Source organism: Mesoplodon mirus (genome assembly GCF_964341445.2).
Source record: "Mesoplodon mirus genome assembly, chromosome: 15".
Lineage (NCBI taxonomy): Eukaryota > Metazoa > Chordata > Mammalia > Artiodactyla > Ziphiidae > Mesoplodon > Mesoplodon mirus.
In genome coordinates this window covers 22,193,544-22,215,060 of record NC_138991.1, presented here as the reverse complement: position 1 = coordinate 22,215,060, position 21,517 = coordinate 22,193,544, and the positions used below count along the sequence as shown (strand labels likewise).

The 21,517-nt window shown below is 57.8% G+C and overlaps 1 protein-coding gene across 2 annotated transcripts in view; it reads left to right on the top strand.

Moving 5' to 3' along the window:
• Window positions 1-19,876, top strand: part of SRC (SRC proto-oncogene, non-receptor tyrosine kinase) — a 57,790-nt gene extending 37,914 nt beyond the window's left edge. For both annotated transcript variants that reach the window (XM_082645824.1, XM_082645823.1), the window contains exons 5-14: window positions 859-958; window positions 8,629-8,727; window positions 8,903-9,006; window positions 11,015-11,164; window positions 12,691-12,846; window positions 14,950-15,129; window positions 16,049-16,125; window positions 16,854-17,007; window positions 17,168-17,299; window positions 17,596-19,876. In XM_082645824.1, coding sequence (XP_082501950.1) covers window positions 859-958; window positions 8,629-8,727; window positions 8,903-9,006; window positions 11,015-11,164; window positions 12,691-12,846; window positions 14,950-15,129; window positions 16,049-16,125; window positions 16,854-17,007; window positions 17,168-17,299; window positions 17,596-17,804 — 1,361 coding nt within the window. In that variant the 3' untranslated portion in view covers window positions 17,805-19,876. The remainder of the gene's footprint in view (window positions 1-858; window positions 959-8,628; window positions 8,728-8,902; window positions 9,007-11,014; window positions 11,165-12,690; window positions 12,847-14,949; window positions 15,130-16,048; window positions 16,126-16,853; window positions 17,008-17,167; window positions 17,300-17,595) is intronic.
• The last annotated feature ends 1,641 nt before the right edge of the window (window positions 19,877-21,517 follow it).

The window sequence follows — 21,517 nt, the reverse complement described above, 5'->3', positions numbered from 1 at the left end:
GAAATGCCATCCCAGAGATCCACAGACTCACAGATGCACAGATGCACATATGTGCAGTGAGAACACACAGGCACAGACACACACCCAAGTGAGACAGACCCACAAACATACCCATTCATTTGTTCAAGAGATAGTTGTGGCGCCCCTTCTGTGTGCCAGGTCTCTTCTGGTGCTGGGGTCACAGCAACGTGTAAAACAGACAAAACCCCTGTGGGGGAAAGAAGCAAAGGGCAAGATGTGTAAACCGTGCAGGGTGTTAGTGGGTGGTAACTGCTGTGAAAGGGCAAAACGGGCAGAGAGTGGTGTTGGTGGATGTGTGGCTAGAGGTTGTAACTTCACATGGGGGGACAGAGAGGGCTTCGGAGGGGACAGTTACCTGCAGCCGAGGTTTTCCCTGACACACAGAAGCATCCAGAGCCATACCTCCCCAGAACAGAGCCACATCCCCAGGTGCAGTTTCCTTCATTCACTGCTTCATTCATCTAATGGTTGTTTCTTGAGCACGTACTATACACCAGGCTCTAGGAACAAGACAAAGATGTCTGTTATTGGGGACTTCTGGTGCTGTGGGGAAGACAGATAGCAAATAGAGAAGCCAACACCCAGCATCCCCTCAAGCCCAGTGGGCGCACTCACAGGTGGAGAGATGCACGTGCTTCCTACATGCCCTCACAAGCGTGCGGGACACACAGACACAGGGGGACATGCGTAGAGGCCCACCCCCAGTGAATGGGACCTGGCGTCTGGGCTGGCGGTGGGAGAGCAACCCCACCCCCGCCCAGGGTGCAGGGCTCTCTTGTCCACCTCTCCCCCCAGCCATGGTTCTGGCCGTTCTGACACGCCCCACCTTCTGTGCAGGCGGAGTGACCACCTTTGTGGCCCTCTATGACTATGAGTCGCGGACAGAGACTGACCTGTCTTTCAAGAAAGGGGAGCGGCTCCAGATTGTCAACAACACGTGAGTGCCTCCCTACCCCACTGCCCCTCAGGACCCCAACCCTGGGCCTGGTCTTGGGACAGAGCCACTTCTGAGCGTCCCAGGGCCAGCTTGATGGGCAGCAGGCAGAGCTGGGTGTCCAGGCAGCTGAGGTGCAGGGAACTGTCCTGGGGCCTCTGGGGGTGATGAGGCAGGCGCCGGTGGTCGGGGGTCTGGGACGGCTCCAGGGACAGGGATCTGGGTGCAGTAACTGGACAGCAGGGCACAGCACTCCAGATCCCAGAACCCGCACAGGGGCGTGTGATCAGTGCAGGACTGGGCCGGCGACCCAGGACTACAAAAAGCAGGGCCTGTGGAGCTGGAGGCTGTGCCCACAGAGGTGCTGGAGAGCCTGGGCAACGAATAAAGCCAGAGTCTGCAGCTGTAGAGGGAGGGCCCTCATTGGGAGGGTTGGAGGACCCATCCTGGGGACCCAGTGTGAGAGGGGTCAGGATAGGGCATGGGGGTGAGATGGTGGGATGGGATGTGGAGGGCGGGGCACCCTGGTGGGCATCTCTGCTTCACCTCCAGGGACTCCAGCCTTGGGGTGGGGCATCCTAGGGCCAAGTTGGCGTATGGGGGGATGGGGGCCACTGCCAGGCTCGGGGGCCCCTGTGAGCAGGGATAGTGAACTGGCGAGGGGTGGGTGAGGCTCTGGCCATGGGGTGGCGTCCTTCCGCTCCTCCCCACTTCCCTCCTTTCCTTGCCTAGAGTGCAGTGAGGTGGGGTGCAACACCTGTCATGGCGGATGGGGGGTGCAGGCTTTGGGTCATGTGCCCAGGGGTTGTCACAGCTGGGGTGATCACACTGGGGCGGAGCTGCCGACAGAGGGCGGGCTACAGCTCCACGCCTGCTGCATTCTTGCCTTCGGAGGGCCTGCGGTCCCCTCTCCCCACCTCCCATCCCCCCAACAGCCTCGGCGAGCCGCCTCCCCATTCCTGGCCCGTGCTTCCTCCCTCCAGCTCTCTCTCAGCTTCTCCCTCTCTGCTTCTCTCTCGCTGGCCCTAGGAGGAAGGTGGATGTCAGGTGTGTACACACTCCGTGGGCGGCGGGCTGGGTAGGGGCGCTTCACTGGTGGGGGTGGGCTGCCGCCGGCATGTGCTTCATCTGGTCTCTGGCTCCCTTGGTTGCACCCTTTCCCGCTTCCCCAGCTTCTGTCCTCACCCCCAATAGTTTGACCAGATCCCTACCTTAATCCCAGGCTGCGAATGGGGAGGGTCCTCCCATCACCCCTGGCACTCCCCGTCCACCTCATGCGAACCCATCCCCTCCCTGTTCAGCCCACACTGAGTGCCAGCTGCATGCAGGGTCCAGTGCTGGGCCCAGTGAGGCCTGGGTGGAGAAGGCCATGCCCTCCTGGAGCCAGAGTGTGGCCGGGATGCAGCCCCAGTCCAGGCCAAGTGGCAGGCAGAGGGCGGGGCCGGGGTCGGCTCAGGCCTTAGGGCCCCTGCTGTGTGCTCCCCCCTCTGATGGTGACCACAGGGGCTGGGAATTTCAAGCAGGACCCTGAAAGAAGCACAGTGAAGTCGAGGGGATGGAGGGAGTGGAAGAAGGCGGTCCCCCTCACAGGAAGGCAGCTCGTGGGAGGGTGCAGCGCTGGAGGGGGCTGGTGGCCTTCAGGGCTGCGGAAGGGCGAGAAGGTTCTAGAGGGTAGAGTAGAATCATCCATGAGCATCCTCGAAGGCCTGGCTAAGGAGGCTGGACGTCTCCACCGTCTCCAAGCATTTCTTGCTTCTTCATGCCTCCCTGCCCTTTGTGCATGTCATTCTCGCTGCCTAAAGCGCCCTTTCTCCCATCTCTGTCTGGCAAACTCCTATTCATCCCTCAAGATCCAGTTCAGAACTGCCCCCTTTGTGAGGCAAAGGGGAAAAGAGGTAGCAGGCACTTTTACCCATGTCCTTGTATTTGCTCTGCTGCCCTCCCACCAGGGCTGTAGTGATGGGGGAGGGGCCATCTTCATTTTGCAAATGAGGAAACTGAGGCTCAGAGATGTGAAGGCCTTTGTCCAAGGTCACACAGCTACCAAGTAGCAAAGCCAGGATTGGAACTTGGGCAGCAGCTCTCTCCCTTCCTTAAGCTGCTCTCCCGGGGGGAGGGGGCTTTCCCAGCTCCCCCCACCCCCTTCTGTCTGAGTCCCAATGCCGCTCCAGTTCTCTTATGGTTCCGGCTGTTTGTATCTCCCTCCCCTCAAACTGGGAACTCCTTGAGGGCTGCTCTGGGGCCTGCCACATTTCTGGGTCCCCCATCACCTGTTGCTCAGCACACTATGGGTGCCCGGGTGGTGATTTTGCACGAGATGAGTGAACAGTCATAAAATAGCCACCGTCTCTCGTGCCTCGAGTGTGGGCCTGTTCTCGTGCGGAGCAGTCACGTTGTTTTATTTATACAGCACCACAGCCCTGGAAAGTGGAAATGCCTACTTGCTCCATTTTACAGATGAGGAAACTGAGGCCCAGAGAGGTGAAGTGACTTGCTCAAGGTCACACAGCTAGTAGTGGCAGAGCTGGGAGGGGTAGGCCTGACCCCAAGCCCTTGGAAGAGGAGCTCCGTGGAGGTGCAGAGGCGCCAGGAGGAGGGAGGGGCCCGAGCTGGGGAGGATGCCTCAGGTTAGAGGCTTGGACGTACTGGAGGATCTCAACCAGCAGCGATGGGAAGAGTGTCTCAGGGGGTCACGGCTTGAGCAAAGCTCTCAAAACTTTGATTCTGCCTCTTTCACTCAGAGTCAGAGGGCAGCCCTCACTTCTTCCTTTGTCCAGCCCCTTCCCTTCCTTCTTCCTGCCTTCCATGATGGGCTGGGGGCTGCCGGGAAGTGATGGAGTCCCATCCGTGGGAAGCCCTTGGGTGGCAGTGAGGCACCCCGATTGGAGGGTGGGGGAGGGTGGGAGTGGAGGGGGAGCCCTTCCTCACATCGCAAAGCTCAGCTGGTCCTCTGAGAGAGTTGGGGGCTGGCATTAGAGAAGGAAGAGGGATAATGGGATGTGGGGGAGAGGCTTAGTGGAAGATGGGCCACCCACATTTGAGGTGCTCAAGTCTCATACCTCACCCAGGGACCACCCTGCATGTCCTGCCACTGTCACTGCTTAAGGTCTATTATTGTGAACCCCCTGCTCCAACCCCCCCTCCCTGTAGGAATGAGGGACTTTCTGAGTCTAGCCTGTGACTGGGCTGGGAGTTGGGGAGGGAGAGCTTAAGGCTGAGCCTGTCTGTTGGGGTTTGGCCAGGGCTGGCTGGGTTGGGGTCCTCACAGTAGCAGCCTGGAGCCCGCACTCCCTGGATCTCCATGCCAAATGGTTCTGCTCCTAGAATCCTGGGTGCTATGCGGTCTTGGGTCCGAGGAAGCCACTGGGGTCTGAGGTGTGACTGCCCTGAGCCCCTGCCCCGGGGTCTAAGTCACCAGGAGTCAGAGCCCCTCTGGGTCTGACTCTGGGATGCTTCCTAAATTGCCCTTTCCTCCTACCCAGATTATTCCAGCATCTTCTCTGGGGGAGTGCTCCAGCAGGCACTGACTTCCATCCCCTTGCCCTGGGCACTCCAGTTCTACTTCCTACCATGGGGTGAGGGACCCCTTCCTGCCCTCCTCACACGACTTGCCTTGGCCTCACCCTGCTCTCTCCCCACCAACCATGGGTCCAGGCCTCAGGGCTCGGAAACCTGACTGCCTGGGCCGTACCCAGCTGCCCTGGCTTGCCTGTAATCCCCAAACGGCTCCTCTGGCCAGTCCCAACAGCCCAAATGAGTTAAATAGAAGGACCCAAACTGGCAGAATGTCCCAGGTTCCAAAGCTGCCACACTCCCAATCCACACGCCAGCCTGAATTAGCCACAAGGATTAGGCTCCAAAAAGAGGATCCTGAGGCTCAGAGAGGTGAGGTCAGTAGCGTGAAGTCACACAGCTAATGACAGCAGTTGGGATGTAAAATTGTTGCTTGGGGACTCCTGGTCCAGTGCTTTCTCCTCTTGCCACATGTGGGAAGGTGAGGGGTCAGGCAGGGAATGTGTGATTCCCTTCCTTCCCTCTTCCTGCCTATCTGATAGGAACCAGGCCCCAGGGAAGGTGCCAGATGCACCTGTTAGGTTTACACCGCTGTTACTTCTGAGCCGGGCGCAGATCGGTATCCCCACCAGGCTGGACTGATCTGGGAGGCTATGGGGCCCCTCATTGTGAGGGCAGTCCCTGGTCCTTGGCTGAGACAGCTCACAGCCACCCGAGGCAGGTTTGAGCCTCCCAGACCATGGGCATGGGAAGATGGGGCTTGATATCTCCATTTCACAGGCGGGCAAACTGAGGCTCAGATGATAATCACAGTAATCAGCTTACCCAGAGCCTGGCTTGATGCTGACTGATTTACACACTTTGCCCGCAAGGGAGATTTTGTGAATATTATCTCCTTTTTACAGATGAGGAAACTAAGACCCAGAGAGGATAGGGTACTTGCCCAAGGTCACACAGCAAATCCTTATCGGAGACTGGAACTGAGCTGCTTTAGTTTTTAAAAACATTTTGGAGAGTAGGGAGGAGTACCACAGAGTTGCAGATTTAACTGTTTTTCTTTTTTTAGCCAAATCAAGATACTAACAGCTCATGCACGCTGAGCACCTACTATGTGCCAGGCCCTGTGCCGGTATTTTACATCCTCAGAGGGAGGCATGAGTATCCCCTTCCTGCAGATGAGGACCAAGGTCCTGCAGGGCCAAGGTAATGCAGCCTGCAAGTGGTGAGCTGGGCTGACGCCAGGATGCTCTGATTCTGGCGCTCAGCCTCTGAGGTACCTCTCAAGCTGGGGCCAGGCTGAAGGTGGACCTTGGACCCTTAGTGAGATTGCAGTGCACCTCCGTCCCTGCCCTTGTGAAATAAAACCCCCAAACTGGACTGTGAGCCCAAACTCACACATGGGCTGATGTTAGGCAGGTGATGTTAGTCAGAAGTCTGGGTGGTGTCAGCAGAGCTGAACCCTCACCCTTGCTTCTGGGGCCCTGCTTGGTGGGCCCCTGGGCACATACTCCTGCCGGCCTTCCACTGCGAGCGGGTGGCTGGGGGCTTCCCAGAGGCCAGCCAGCTTGCACACTCGGGCTTTGTCAACCTGCCTCATTTTTTTTTTTTTTTTTTTTTTTTTGCGGTACGCGGGCCTCTCACTGTTGTGGCCTCTCCCGTTGCGGAGCACAGGCTCCGGACGTGCAGGCCCAGCGGCCACGGCTCACAGGCCCAGCCACTCCGCGGCATGTGGGATCTTCCCGGACCGGGGCACGAACCCGTGTCCCCTGCATCGGCAGGCGGACTCCTAACCACTGCGCCACCAGGGAAGCCCAACCTGCCTCGTTTTGTAGCCTCTGACCTAGACCTCGGCCCAGTCCTGCTGCCTCCTCCTCCACCTTCCCCTGGTTTCCCTGAGGGTCTCTGAGCCTCTGAGAGGCCTGGGGAGGGTGCAGGGGTCCAGGAGGCCTGCTGTGTTTGGCTGTGGGCACACAGGGGCCCTGGTTCTCACCCTTGCTCTGCTGTTGATTTGCTGTGTGGCTTTGGGCCTTATTTTCCCCCTTGGTGAAATGAAGACTTGGGACTGGAAGATCTCAGCTCTTCCCTGTGATCTGAGTCCTTGCTGTGTAGCCTTGGGAAGTCTCTGCCCCGCTCTGTGCCTCAGTTTCCCCAACTCTACAAATAAAGTGCTGGGTTACTCCAGCCTGGTTGCTGTGTGTCCTTGGGCTGGTCCCTAGACATCTCTGAGCCATAGTTTCATCATCTGGGGGGCTGAGGCCTGCCTTCCTTCTTAGCAGGGTGGCCTTGAGGGTCAAATGGGACAGACAAGTGTGGATCCCCCACCCCATGTGGGTGCACACAGAGAGGTAGATGGAGGGCCTGGGCACCTTTAGGCTCTTTCCTTGAGGCGGACCTCGCCCTCTTACTCCAGGGCCCTCCCTCTCCCGCAGAGACCCCCATGTGAGCTTGTGCCCCTGCCTGAGCATGCGTGCGGTGATCTCACAGCCAAGTCAGACCGCACAGCCCCAATCTCTCTCTCTTCGCCTCACTCCATCCAGAAGGGACCCACACTCTCTGGTTGAGCCTCGGCCCACCTGGCTGGGCCCCTGGCTCTGGGATGCTCACCTGTACTCACCTGTTCTCAGAGAGCTCCCCCAGCCCCACTCTCTCCCGGCCTCAACTTCTCCATCTTCAAAATGGGCTGAAGAATATGGGTCAGAGGCAGCTCAGAAAAACCAGGAGCCAGGGATCCAGGTTCAAGTCCAGACTGTGTGGCTGTGGGCAAGGGCCTTTCTCTCTTTGTGTCCTGGTGATGGGGAGTGGGGGAGCACATCCTGCTTGCTGTGTGTCTTCTCAGGGTTGTGATGAAATCAAAGGCAGCCTTGGATTGAGAAGCTCAGCAAGGTATCAAGCCCCGCTGCACCCTGTAGGGAAGGCTTCCTTCTCATCTGGGAGTTAGGAACCTGGGCCTGGCAGCGTGACGTGACCTTGAGCAGAGGCCTTTGCTTCTCTAGCCTCAGTCTTCCCATCTGCACAGTGGGAATGGGAGGGGGCTGGACCCTATTTCCCAGGCAGCCCTTCCCATTGGCCTCTCCTCCCTCCCCATAGACCCTCTCCCTGTCCCCTTTGATTGCTTTGGATGTGAGGCCCTAGTGGCTGCCCCGCCTTGTCCCCCCTCCCCCGTCCCCAGCACCGCCTGGCGCTCAGCTCTCTCCCTGCTCTTTCTGCCTCTCTCTCTCTCACCACCCCCATTTCTGCCTCTTCTTTCCTGTTGGGCTCTCGCTTTCTCCTCCCTCTGTGTCTCTGGACCCCCGCTCCAGCCAGACCTGGTTCACATTCAGATGGCTGCAAAGGTATTTCTGCCCCCTCCCCACTCCCACCCAGACCCAGGGGACCCTCCCTGCCGGGGGCTCTTCCTGCCCATCCCCCTGTCCCCATCACCTCCTCCTCCTCCTCCTTATGGGGCAATTAGTGTAGAAGGGCCCTGGGTACTGGGGCTCTGCCACCTCAGCTCCCTCTGACACGACTCGCTGTGTGACTTTGGGCAAGTCCCAGCCCCCTCTGGCCTCAGTTTCCCCCATAGATGGGTAGGCTGCAGGAGGAGGCCTGTAGTTTTCAGTCAAGGAGCCCTGTGGGTGTGACCCATGATCTGTGACAAAGGCAAGCATTGCTCTAGTTTGCAGGGTTGGCGCCTGGATTGTCACCAAGCCCCCAAAGAGCCACCCCTTGCCTCCACTCAGGTCTTACCAGCTCCCAGGCTTGGGCTTCCAAATCTCAGGACTTGGGGAGGCTTTGAAGGTCTGATTTGACGTCCATCTCAGGAGGAATCTTCTCCTGTTACAACTTGCTTGCTCCCCAGAGACAGGGAACTCCCTCCCTCAATCCCAAGGCGGCTCTTGGCATCTTGAGACTGCTTGGTCTATCTGAAGGAAAGCAGATCACTTCCTGTGAATTCGGGCCTTGTCATCTGAGTCAGCTTTGGCCAAGAGGCATCTGGGGTAGGGAGGGGAAGAGTCCCGGGCCACCTCGGCCTGGCAGCTGTGAGAGGCCTGATCTCACTGTTCCCTGCACCTCACTCAGCCTCAAGAGCCCCCAGCACAGCACCTATAAAGATTGCAGGCATCGGGGTCCATTGCTGATGGTTCCCTTCTCCTTTGCTCCCTCCCTCTCCCCATGCTCAGAGAGGGAGACTGGTGGCTGGCCCACTCACTCAGCACAGGACAGACGGGCTATATCCCCAGCAACTACGTCGCGCCCTCCGACTCCATCCAGGCCGAGGAGTGAGTATCGACTCTGGCCTCCTGCTTGCTTACCATCGCTGCCAGTTCAGAGCTTCTCTCCTGGGCTAGAGTGGGAGGTCTGGCTGCCCAGGGCCCCAGCCACATCCCAGGAAGAGGCACTGTGGGTGGGCGGAAGCCTGGACCACCAGCACCACCCTCCTCCCTCCTGCCCCAGGTGGTACTTTGGCAAGATCACCAGACGGGAGTCAGAGCGGTTACTGCTCAATGCGGAGAACCCAAGAGGGACCTTCCTAGTGCGAGAAAGCGAGACCACGAAAGGTATGAGTGCTTCTGCTGACCAGTGGGAACTGAGCCTTTTGTGGGTTATTTGAGCTGGGTATTGTGGAATGAATAGGAGTTTGGTATATGGAGTGGGGTGGGAAGAGCCCTCTAGCTAGAGAAAAAGACAGGATCAAAGGCAGGGAGGTCCATTTGAGGAACACTGAGTCACTCTGGGTTGACCAGAGATGCAGCAAAAGAGGCCAGCCTCTCTGGCCTCAGGTTCCTCAGGTGAGGAATGGGCACAGGTTGTCAGGGAGTCTGAGGGCCACAGAGCAAAAGGCTGTTCCCAGGGAGGGTGCTGATGCAATGGGCCCCTCTCCTTCCCCTTCTCCAGGGGCCTCAGGGGCTAGACTGGGTGCTGGGACCTGGCTTTGCCCTTCCCCCAACAGTCCTGGCCTCTCTTCCTCTCCTGTCCCTCCCCCCACAACCAGAGAATCATCACCCCTTTCTCTCCAGCCCCTCCGCACGTGGGTTGCAGACTCTCCATCACCATAGCTATGAAGCTCTCGCTTCCTGTGGGCCTGGGGCTCAGTGGGAGACGGGAAAGCAGAGCATCCGTGTCATGTGTGTGCATTTATGAGAGGCCATGTGACTGCATGCCGTGTGTGGGTCCGGGCATGTGTGTGCACACGTGGGGGTGGAATTGTCTGTGGGTTGCTGTGTGGGAGTGAATTTTTATGGGTTTGTCCTTGTGCCCAAGGGCCTACGGAGTGTGGACCTGTGTGATCATGCAGCCACTAGACACAGGCATGCCCGCGTGTGTGCACATGTGGTCAGGGCTTGGCCTTAGACTCAGGCCTGTGGCTTCTACACGCACATGGCCTGGCCATCTGTAGGAAGTCATGGTTGTCCAATGCAGGCTTTAGAGACCCAGGTATGGGTTCAAGTCCCAGCTCTGTGCCTGACTTGCTGGGTGACCTGAGGCTAGCTGCTTTCCCTCTCTGGGCCTCATTTTCCCTTCTTTACACTGGAGATTATAACCCCCACCTGAGGATTGTCCAGAGGTTTTGTGGGCTGTGGGGACTGGGCTTCTAGTATGATGCCTGTGTGCTGCTTCCTGAGAAAGGCTTTCTCTGGCCACTGGAGCCTCCTCCCCTACCCCTGGGGCTCAGCCTTGTTCCCTGATGCCACCCCAGGCATCTTCTAGGCTCAGGTTAACAGGCCTAGCCAGGCCTGTTGGGCAGAAAGAAACTTTTCCAGCCCAGAGCTCTTCCAGGCTCAAGGGAAACAGGGAGGGGGCCATCGGGATTGGCCCAGCTTAGCTTTGGCAGCCTTCAGGCCACACCCGGTACGTGGTCTTCTGCCCAGGATCGCCCCAGCCTCAGCCAACCACTGGCTGCTGCCTGAGCCTGGAGTCTTCAGGAAGAGGCAGGGCCCGGACAGTGTGCCCGTGGCCAGACCCACAGAGGGAAGGCAGTTAGGCCAGGGACACACAGCCACTTGGGACCATTCCTGTTAGGCTCCCTGCCAACATTTATCGAGCACCTACTGTGTGCCAGGCCCTCTTTTTTTTTTTTTTTTAATATTTATTTGTTTATTTGGTTGTGCCGGGTCTTAATTGCGGCATGCATGTGGGATCTAGTTCCCTGACCAGGGATTGAACCCAGGCCCCCTGCATTGGGAGCGCAGAGTCTTATCCACTGCGCCACCAGGGAAGTCCCCAGGCCCTCTTCTATGTAGTCTCATTGAATCTCCCCAGCAGCTCGGGAAGTAGCCCCATTGTGCAGCGGAGGAAACCGAGGCCCAGAGAGGGCTAGCCACTTGCTCAGGTCACACAGTTGGGATGCACACCTGGGCTTCAGAGGTCTTGCTAGGGCCAGGCGCTCACGGAAAGTCTCTCCGGTCAGGCGCCCCTTTGTCACTTGGCTCTGCCCCAGTGGCCGCCCCAGAACTGGGTCTCTGCCCGTGCCTCCCTTCCGTCCCGTGTTGGGTAGGTGTGCTCAGTGCCGTGGCCCCTGGGTGGGCCGGCATGGTGGTCACGGCTCCCCTTTGGCCTGCCCTGCAGGCGCCTACTGCCTCTCAGTGTCTGACTTCGACAACGCCAAGGGCCTCAACGTGAAGCACTACAAGATCCGCAAGCTGGACAGCGGCGGCTTCTACATCACCTCCCGCACCCAGTTCAACAGCCTGCAGCAGCTCGTGGCCTACTACTCCAGTGAGTGCTGGGCAGGCCTCCCGGGCGGCCAGCTGGGCGCGGGGGAGAGTAGGCCCTCGGAGAGCATGGGGGGGTCTCCGCCTATCCTATGAGCTGCAGACCCTGAGGAGGGGGGCTTTGGAGCCAAGAAGGGCCAGGACTTCTGTCGCCCTGAGGATGTGGGCTCCCGTTCCCCTCCCCCCTCTCCCTTTCCCCTTTCTCCCTCCTCCCACTCCCCTCCTCCCACCCCCTCTTTTTTCCTTCTCTCTTCCCTGTTTCCCCTCTTCCCTCCCCCCACCCCAACCTGCCCCTCTATCCTCTCTCCTCCTCCGCAGCTGCCTGGTGAGGAGGGGGCTGCCTGGAGGGGTGAGCTGGGAAGGAGGGGGCATAGGCTGGTGTCATTTGTCCCTGCAGCCTTAGGACCGGTTAGAACTGGTTACCGGGAGACAAGGAGGGGGCGGCTCTATCGATTGGCTTGTAGCAGAGAGCGATTGGATTGTAGCAGAGAGCGGGAGAGAGATCGCAGGCGGGGAGCTCACGTGCGCAGGTCGTGGGAGCGGGCCAGGCCGAGTGTGCAGGAGTGTGGCCGATCCATCTGGTTGTTCAGGGCTGCCCGGCTGACTGAGGCGTCATGGCCTGGGTGCTCCCATGTGGACAGCTCTCTTGGGTGTCTGTGGGCCTGTGGCATGTGGCCGTGGCCTGGGCGTGCACGTGTGGCCTTTCCTGAGAGCGCACGCTCCTCCTCCTCTGTTGACTAGGCCTCCCGACTCCCTCTAGGATCTGCCACCCCGCTCTGTCCCCTTGGCCTCCACTGTAGGGTTCATTCTGAACCCCGTTCCCCCAGATCAAAACCCTCCAGGGGTTACCTTGGAATTTTAGGATAAAGACCCCCATGTGGCCTCTGAGGCCTTGGGTGGTCTAAACCTGGCTGGCCTCCCTGCCTTACCTGGGGCCCTCCTTCCCCCAGTCACTCTCCAGCAGCCCCCTGGCCTCCTTTCAGTTCCTCCAACCCAGGGGCTTATTTCTCCCTCAGGGCCTTTGCACACGCATGAGGCAGTGTGCCCTCCGCCTGGAGGGCTATTTTCCCGAGTCAACCACTCACCCTCCTGCAGATCCAAGCTCAGGTGCCGCTTCCTCTGGGAAGCCTTCCAGGATACCACCCAGCCTACCTGCTATTGCATGCACAGCTCTCCTCTGTCACACTCGTGGTCCTGGGAGGTGATTAAGGGACGTTGGGTGTCATCCTGGACTATGCACTCCCTGAGGGCAGGGTTCCACTGGGTCCCTGGCACCTGCCTAGGTAGCCCCCGCTTAAAGTCTGATGAATGAATGAATGACTCAGGGAGCAGATGCATGAGGCGGTGTGGGCCTGTGTCGGGGACGGTTGTGTACACACAGGTATGGACGCCTGGCCTTGGGGGTGTCCTGTGCCTCCCCGAAGCCTGTGTGTATACAGTGTGTAAGTCTACACACACACACACCGCGGGACACGGAGACCCCAGCACGGACGCCGGGCCTGAGCTCCACCTCCCTGCCTCTGTCTTCAGAACACGCTGATGGCCTGTGCCACCGCCTCACCACTGTGTGCCCCACGTCCAAGCCACAGACTCAGGGCCTGGCCAAGGACGCCTGGGAGATCCCCCGGGAGTCGCTGCGGCTGGAGGTCAAGCTGGGCCAGGGCTGCTTCGGAGAGGTGTGGATGGGTAAGGCCTTGCCCCGGCCCCGCACACCCCGCCATGTGCCCACCTGCGAACCAGGCAGATGTCTGTCCAAAGTGGCAGCTCAAGGCCCCATGAGTCCCCCAGCCTTCGCCTCCATGAGTCCCATCACCTCTGCTGAATAGGGGGCCCTACTTTCAACATGGAGCTCCCCCAGTGGTGGCTGACAGCAAGTTGGGGTATAGACCACCACACCTCCGCACACCGTGGTACCTGTTTACCCAGAACTGCTCAGGGCTGGGCATCGTGACTCCCTAGTAACGTGCCGTGTGGCCTGGGCTGGGTGGCTTCACTCTGCAGGGCTATTTTCCCGAGTCAACCACTCACCCTCCTGCGGATCCAAGCTCAGGTGCCACTTCCTCTGGGAAGGCTTCCAGGATGCCACCCAGTCCACCTGCTGTTGCATGCACAGCTCTCCTGTCACTCATGGACAGAGCCTCGATCTTCCCAACTGTAAAATGGGGCTGGTGATAATAGGACCCGCTGGTGGGGTTGAGAGAACGCTGGCCCCGTGTGGGTCCACACGTTAGCTTCAGCTGTGGGAAGAGAAGCCCCCGCTCACAGAAGGAATACAGGGTCTGACGTGTTCCAGGCCTGTTAATGATCTCCTGTCTAACTCTGGAGCGACGGCCAAACCGTCCTTGAAAACAAATGCCGCGCAGCCCTGACAAAACCCAGGCCCCCTTCTGCTTTGGTTTCTGCTGACACAGGAGTTGCGGAGGCAGCGGTGAGGCAGACCTGGCTGTCGTGAGCCTGCGCGTCCAGCGAGGGGTGTGTGTGGGGGGGAGTGGGGGTGCATGGCCGTGTGCTGTTTTCAAGGTGGTTTCATCTGAGCCTCAGTATTCACTTGGCGTCACCACCACCAGTTCCCTCCCTTCAGAGGAAGAGATGATGGAGGAGAGCAGAGGGGGTTCCTGGGTGGCAGCACTGCAGGGACAGAGGCCTGCAGGCTGGAGGTCAGGCCAAGTCAGGAAAGGGGAGGCTTTGAGCTGGGGAGAGGGGAGGGGGATGAGAAGCCAGCTCCCAGGCACAGGCACAAAAAGAGGATATGAGCAAAACCTGAAAAATCCATGGCGTCAGCCATTCCTGTGGCTGCAAAACTCATTCCTGGCTTGGGCATGCGGTGAATAGTCAGTGGGGGAAGCTCCCGTTCCTCCGTGGATGATCCAGGTAGACTCAGGAAGTGCCTGGTACTCATGCCCAGAGGGCATGTGCTGGGAAGGCCACAGACAGGGGCCCGAGCCCCAACTCGCACCTGGAGGCCCAGAGATGGGCAGGAATGGGCCCAAGGCGCCTCAGGCCCGGCTGGGACAAAACTCAGATTAAACACACTGGTTTAGAACACAGCTTCCCCTGAGGCCTCACAATTTAAAAACCAGATAATAATAAAATGACAGCTGCAGCTATTATTAACTGTGTCCTTACAGTGGGCTTGGCCCAGTGGCTAAAATCTCATTTAATCTTCAAACAGCCCACAGGTGGATACTATAGCATCCCCATTTTCCGGATGAGAAAATCGAGGCTCAGAGAGGGGAACTGACTCACCTATGGTCTCACTGGTGGGAGGAGGCAGAGGTGGGAGCCAAACTCCTGCCAGACTGACCTCTGAGCCCTTCTACTTAGTGTGATGCCTTGCTGTTTGGGGAGTGTGGCTTGAGACAAGCTCTTGTTCTGGTGGCCTTGTTCTGTGGCCGGCTCTGCCGCACCCCCCGCCCCCACGAGTACATGCTCCATCTGCTAACACCTGGGCCACCCAGAAGGAACATGACTACCCAGGAGGGGGCAGTTGAGTTGGAACCATGGTCCCCCAACTCTCAGATGAGTGTGCTGCTTTGGGGGACATTTCTAATAATCAGCGTCCGAACAACAGCTCTTGTTTCTGGAGCGTGCCCTGTGTGAGGAGCGTCCTGCCCATTTGCAGATGGGGACACTGAGGTCCAGAAAGGGGCTGGGCCTTGGCTGGGCTTGTCACGTGGCCTGGCCTGGGAGGCCAGAGCTGAAATTGGTACCCAGGCAGGCAGATCCTGGTCCCTATGGGGTGGGAATAGGGGTCCTCCCATGAGGCAGCCTGCACCCCTTTCCACGCAGGGACCTGGAATGGCACCACCAGGGTGGCCATCAAAACTCTGAAGCCCGGCACGATGTCTCCGGAGGCCTTCCTTCAGGAGGCCCAGGTCATGAAGAAACTGAGGCATGAGAAGCTGGTGCAGCTGTATGCGGTGGTGTCTGAGGAGCCCATCTACATCGTCACGGAGTACATGAGCATGGGTGAGGCCTGCGTGATGGCGCGGACACATGGGTGGCCCCTGTCTGGGGTCCTCCCAAAAGGGCAGGTGGGATGTGCTTCACCTCCCACCACATCTAGAGCATATGCCTTTAAAGGTGGAATGAATGGGAAGAATCAGCTTCCCACGTCAATGGAAAGTTAAACCAAAGGTTGCCGTTCTCCGTTCATTTTGTTTTTAATGATTTCCCACAATGCATCTCTGTCCCCCCATTTGCTGGTTCTGTAAAGCCATTTGCCATTCTGGGGCTGGAAGGAGAACTCCCTGAATCCTCCAAGCTGAGCCACATCTGGGTCAAGTTCCTGGCTTGACTTTTACTTAGTTTTGAAATTAATTATTTTTCAAAATTCCACTTTTTGGAGGTATAATTTACATGTGATAAAATACACCCATTTTAAGTGTCCAGTTTGGTGAGTTTTAACAAATGGGTATGCTGTGTATCTCTTACCACAATCGAGATATAGATCGCCATCACCCCAGAAAGCACCCTTGTACCCCTTTGCAGATAGTACTCTCCAGCCCCAAACCCACACAGCCACTGATGTGCTTTCTGTCTTCATAGAGTTGTTTCTTCTAGAATTTCGTATAGGTAAATCTTTTACATCCGAGGGTTTTCCTTCTTGTTGTGTGTATCAGTAGTTTGTTCCTTTTTGTTGCTGAGTAGTATTCCGTAGTATAGCTGTACCACAGTTCTGTTTGCCTAGAGGCGGACATTTGGTTGTTTCCCATCCTGCTTGCCTTTTGAGTGACAAACACAGACTTTATTCAGAGATGGGTTTGCACAAAATCTGCTGCGTGGTTAAAGTGAGGCCAGCCTGCCCCGGTGGACAAGATCTGGAAATCACTGCTTCCTGGCTCAGGGAGGACAGGGCCGGGGCTAGAGCTGCTTTCTCTCTCTCCAGGGAGTTTGCTGGACTTTCTCAAGGGGGAGACGGGCAAGTACCTGCGGCTGCCTCAGCTGGTGGACATGGCTGCTCAGGTGAGTCAGCCCCTCCCCGCTCCCACACCTGACCTTGAGCTCTCTGACCCACCTGGCTCAGCCATGTCTGGCCTCTTGAGTGCCCCCTCCAAGGAACTTGTCTTGATTGCCCCACACTCACTGATCTCATCCCATGTATTACTGGGACCACTTACAGGTGCTGTGAGTGGTGGTTCGGGCAGAGGAAAGAGCCCTTCCCTGGGCATCAGGAGTCACTGACTTGCTATGGGACCTCAGACCTCAGTTTTCTTCTCTGTCAACGTCAGTCACTCATCAAACATGTATTAGTACTTGCTTGCTGTAGGCAGTGCTCAACAACTACTTTTTAATTTAATCCTTAATACAATCAGGTGGTAGAGATGGCTACTATTCCATTTGACAGATGAGAAAACTGAGGCTCAGGGAGGGGACTTGGGACAACAGGCAGGACCTGACACTCATCTGTGTCTCTGGGAGCATCTGGGGCCTCTTTTGCGTGGTCACCCCACTTCCCTGGCTGCATCTTGTCTCGTGCCTCCCCTTTGTCCTTTGCCCTATGCTACCTCTTTCTGCTGGGCACTGGTCATGCTTTTTGTGCCAACAGTATTTATTGTAAATTGACTTCATTGCCTGAGGAACTGGGAAGGGTGGGGCATTCCTGGGGATAACACCACCCCTGGGCATGTGCCCTGTGATCTGGGAAAGGCAAGGGGTGGCCCCTGAACCAGGCTCCTGGGTTCTGCCTACAGATCGCTTCAGGCATGGCGTACGTGGAGCGGATGAACTATGTCCACCGAGACCTCCGTGCTGCCAACATCCTGGTTGGAGAGAGCCTCGTGTGCAAAGTGGCTGACTTTGGGCTGGCTCGGCTCATTGAAGACAATGAGTACACAGCCCGGCAAGGTGGGCAGGCTCCCGGCAGATGCCGTGTGGCCGTGGGGAGTCACACCCCTTCTCTGAGCCTCAGTTTCCTCCTCTGTCAAGTGGGGCTAAGAATGGTGCCTATCTGGCAGAGCGGTCATGATGTTCTCCTGAGCTCCCCCGACCCTTCTTGGTCCTGCAGGTGCCAAATTCCCCATCAAGTGGACGGCTCCAGAAGCTGCCCTCTATGGCCGGTTCACCATCAAGTCAGATGTGTGGTCCTTTGGGATCCTGCTGACAGAGCTCACGACAAAGGGACGGGTGCCCTACCCCGGTAAGAGGGCTCCCCACAGCCCATCTTTGGTCTTTCTGCCCCTGCCCTGGTGACCCCTCTGCTCAGGTGACCTTGGGCAAGCCAAACCCCGTCCAGGGCCTTCCCCACCTGTATAACAAAGAGGTTGACCATCTGATCTTAGGCTCTGTCAGGGCTCCCAGCCTTGGGGAGGGCCTTACCCACGGTCACAGCCACCCTCTCCTAGGCAGGAAGCCCTCCTTGTTGTCCCCATCAACTTCCCTCTGCCCCACTTTCTTCAGTGGAGCCAGCCTACTCATGCTTCCCTCTGCCCACAGGGATGGTGAACCGCGAGGTGCTGGACCAGGTGGAGAGGGGCTACCGGATGCCCTGCCCGCCCGAGTGTCCCGAGTCTCTGCATGACCTCATGTGCCAGTGCTGGCGGAAGGACCCAGAGGAACGGCCCACCTTCGAGTACCTGCAGGCCTTCCTGGAGGACTACTTCACATCCACCGAGCCCCAGTACCAGCCCGGAGAGAACCTATAGGGTGTGGGCTACAGGGCCAGACTGCCTTCTTGGCTTGGATCTTGAGCTGGGTGGCCCCTGACGTGGGGTCTTGCCTGCCTCTGCCTGCCCGCCCCCCGTTGATCCTCTCTGTGGGGCTGAATTGCCAGTGACGAGGCCCCTCCCTCTTTTGTGGCATGGAAGGGCTTGGGGCCTGGGGCTGCCCTGGGGGCGGGGTCCAAGACTGGCGCAGTGACTGTGCCCCAGCCCCTGGCCAGCCGCACGCCTCCTCCCTGCGTTCCCTCCTGGAGCTCCGCGCGTCTCAGCAGGAGGAACTGGGAAGAAGGGCTGGGCTGAGAGCACCCTTTTCTTAGCCTCAACCTACTGCACGCACTGGCCCTTTCCCACTTCCACGCCACCCCAGGTCTGTCTGCAGAGCTAGCCAAAGAGCCTTTCCAAAGAGGAGTGATGGGCCACTGGCCCTCGGCCTGCCTGCCACCCTGCCCCTTGCCATCCATTTCTGAAACGCCTGTTGGTGGAGGCTGCTGGGTCCAGCCCCCTCTGCTGTGGCTCCCAGGCTGGTGAGGCCTAGCTTGACTTGATGCTGGTGGGTGGGGTGGACACCTCCCTCAAACCCTGCCCTTCTTAGGCCTGAGGGATCCTTAGAGATCTTCAATTCCTTGTCCCCATACTACCCATGGGGAAACTGAGTCCAGAGAGGGGATGTGACTTGCCCAAGGCCACAGAGCAGTTCAGGGTTGAGGTGGGATTGGAACCTGGTGCTCCCTCTGTCTTCCTCAGGAACCAACAAGATTGTCCTTGGAGGCACTGTGGACAGACTGGGGCAGCCCAGGGGACAAGGGGCCTGAGGACGGGTTAGAGATAGCAGAGAGAGTCCTGCTGCCACTGTTTGCTCAGTGGGCTATTGTGGGGGGAGAAAGTGGAGGTAGATGTGGGGCTGAGCTAGAAGTGAAAGGTACAAGGGTAGGGAGGCAGGTTTCAATCAGAAGGTGGGAGGTATTTGACCTTTGGAGCTAGCCAATCATGAAAGGAAGTGAGCTCACCGGCTCTGGAGGCAATCAAGCAGAAATAGAAGATCCAAATGATTGGGAGGCCCTGGCCTCAGGAAGGAACCCCAGGTCCTCCTTTCCCCAGTTTGTCCTGTGTCATTTCAACGCCTGGCCCCTGCTCTTCTCCCCAAGTTGGCACCCTTAACTCACGAGTACGGAAAGGAGTGCCTAGACTGGGGTGAGGAGAGAGGACTGGGGTGTCTATTGCCACACACCAGGACTGGCTGTGTGCCCTCGGGAAGCCCCTGCTTCCTTCTCTGGGCTGCAGTGTCTGCCTCCATTTGTGGCCATGGCCTCTGCAACTGCTCCACTCCCGTCCAGACCCTGTGGCCTGGCATCACGTGGTGTGCTCAGCCCATGGCATCAGGAGACCGTGTTTTGGCCCTTGGGCTATGTGGTGGCTTCTCCCTGGACCTCAGTGTGTCCTTCTTAAATGGGGCAGTCAACAGTTTGTAGGCATCTTGCCAAGGGCCCCTGTGTGTGCGTGTGTGTGTGTGTGCGCGCGCGTGTGCACATGTATGTTCCTCCATGTGTGTTCATATTTAACATGTAAAAACGCCCCCTGCTCTGTCCCCCAGACCTGTTGTACATTTCACCCACAGCACCCCCATCATAGCAATAACGTTCCCGCTGCCAGGGGTTCTCGAGCCAGCCAGGCCCTGCCAGTGGGGAGGGAGGCCAAGTGGTGCCTGCCTATGAAATTTCAACTTTTCCTTTCATACATGTTTATTACCCAAGTCTTCTCCTGTCCTGTCTCCGTCCCAGTCGAATCTGGACTCACTTACCCCAGCGCGCTCCCAAATCCCCTTCTGACTGCACAGTGTCCTTTGTATAAGGTGTCCTAATACTGTCTTTTTTTTTTTTTTTTTAAACAAACAGTGTTTTGTAGATTTCAGATGACTATGCAGAGGCCTAGGGGACCCCCGGCTCTGGGCAGGGCCTGGGGTTCCTGCGTTCCTCGGCCGAGGCCTGTGGGGGGAGGGGGGATTTGGAATTGGTTGTAAATACTTTGCATATTGTCTGATTAAACACAAACAGACCTCAGAGTTTGGTCAGCGGTTTCTTGAGTATCTATTGTGTGCTGGAGAGTGAGAGGGGGTGGGATGTGGGGACAGGCTGTGTCAGAGGGGTCTTTGTGCAGGCAGCATTGGTGGCTGGAGGGCTTGAGGCCAGAGAGGGACATAATCAGATTGGAGATCTCTGGAATGCGGCTGTGTGTGCACATCCATCCCTGAGCTTGGGGAGTGACTGTGCCTGGCAGAAACCTTGCTTGTGTCTGAGATGCACCAGGCGAAGCCCAGGGCTTGTGAGCGGGAAGTGTGAGCAGTTGAAGACTCTTTGCCCTGGGTGGATGGTGGCAGTTGACACTCTGGGGGCCCCGCAGGGCTGTCAGGCCCTTGTGGAGTTGTGGATGTCCTCACAGGGAGATGTGGCTGTGTATGCTGTGTGTTTCCCAGGAGTGCTGGGCTGGGTGGGTGTGGGGGTGGTGAGACTGGGTTAGCAAAAGCCCTGGGCACCCTGGAGAAAAATCCAAAGACCCTTCCTCTCCTCCCTTCTCGCCTCCACCGAGGCACACAATCTGGGAAGTTCATTTGCAACAGTCTATAGGAAGAAATTTATTTTATATCAGATCACACACCGATCCATGTAAGTTACCTCTGGTAGTAGTAACACTGTTTAATCTGTATAATTAAAAACAGATCTCAAAATCAGGATGTTTCTCTGTTCACTGTTATTTTCACAAGCCAAATACCACAATGTCCGGTCAGAATGGACACCTGGAGACCCCAAGGGTGTACATGTGTCTTGGGAGCAGAGGTAGGAGCATGGGTGTGAGTGTGCGCTCGTGGGTGTGTGCCTTTGTGCTCACTGGGGTATGCGTGTGGCCCTGTTTGCTCATGGGTGTCTGTGTTGGTGTGTGGACACGTGTCCAGGTGGCCTGTGAGTCTGGATGCCCAGATGTGTGAACCTGTTTTTCCTGGCCCTGTGTGCAGAGATTTGTGTGTACTGCGGGGACACCACTCTAGGTGGTTCTGTCTGAATCTGTGGGCTCCCCCGGGGGCACGGGCCCCGATGTGTGTGGTGGGGCTCTGCTTGTCTGCTCGGGGCAGTGTGTGTGTCCGCGTGGATGATTGTGGGCTCAGGGCGTGCACGGGGCGCCGGCCTCTCCGCCAGGGCCCACGTGCACCGGGGGGCGCAAGGACACGTGCGAGCAGCCCAGCCCGGGGACGCGCCCCAGCCCCGGCGGGGACAAAGCGCTCGTCCGCGCTACCGCGGCGGGTCGGGAGTGCGCCTGCGCGGCGGCGAGCCGCGGGTCTAGCCGGGGAAGAAGCTCCGATACCCCTTTATCTCCATCTCTCGCCGGTCTCACCAAGTGGTTCAATGCGTGTGTCTCTCTCTGCCTCCTCCGTCTTTGTCTCTCTTTGTCTGTCTGTGCCTCTTTAGCTCTCTCTCTGGCCCTGGCTCTCTTGTCTTCACAATTTTTTGCGTTTCTTTCCTCTTCCCTAAACCCCCTCCCCCCGCACTCATTGGTCTTTCTCTGGGTGCTTCTGCTTTTCTGTCTCCGCTTCTATGTGTCTGTTTCTCACTGTTGCTAGTTTCTCTTTTTCTCTGTGCCTCGTGGCCGTCTCTATTTCTCTAGTCTCTCTCTCTCTGTGTCTCTGTCTCAGATTTTATTTCCCTATC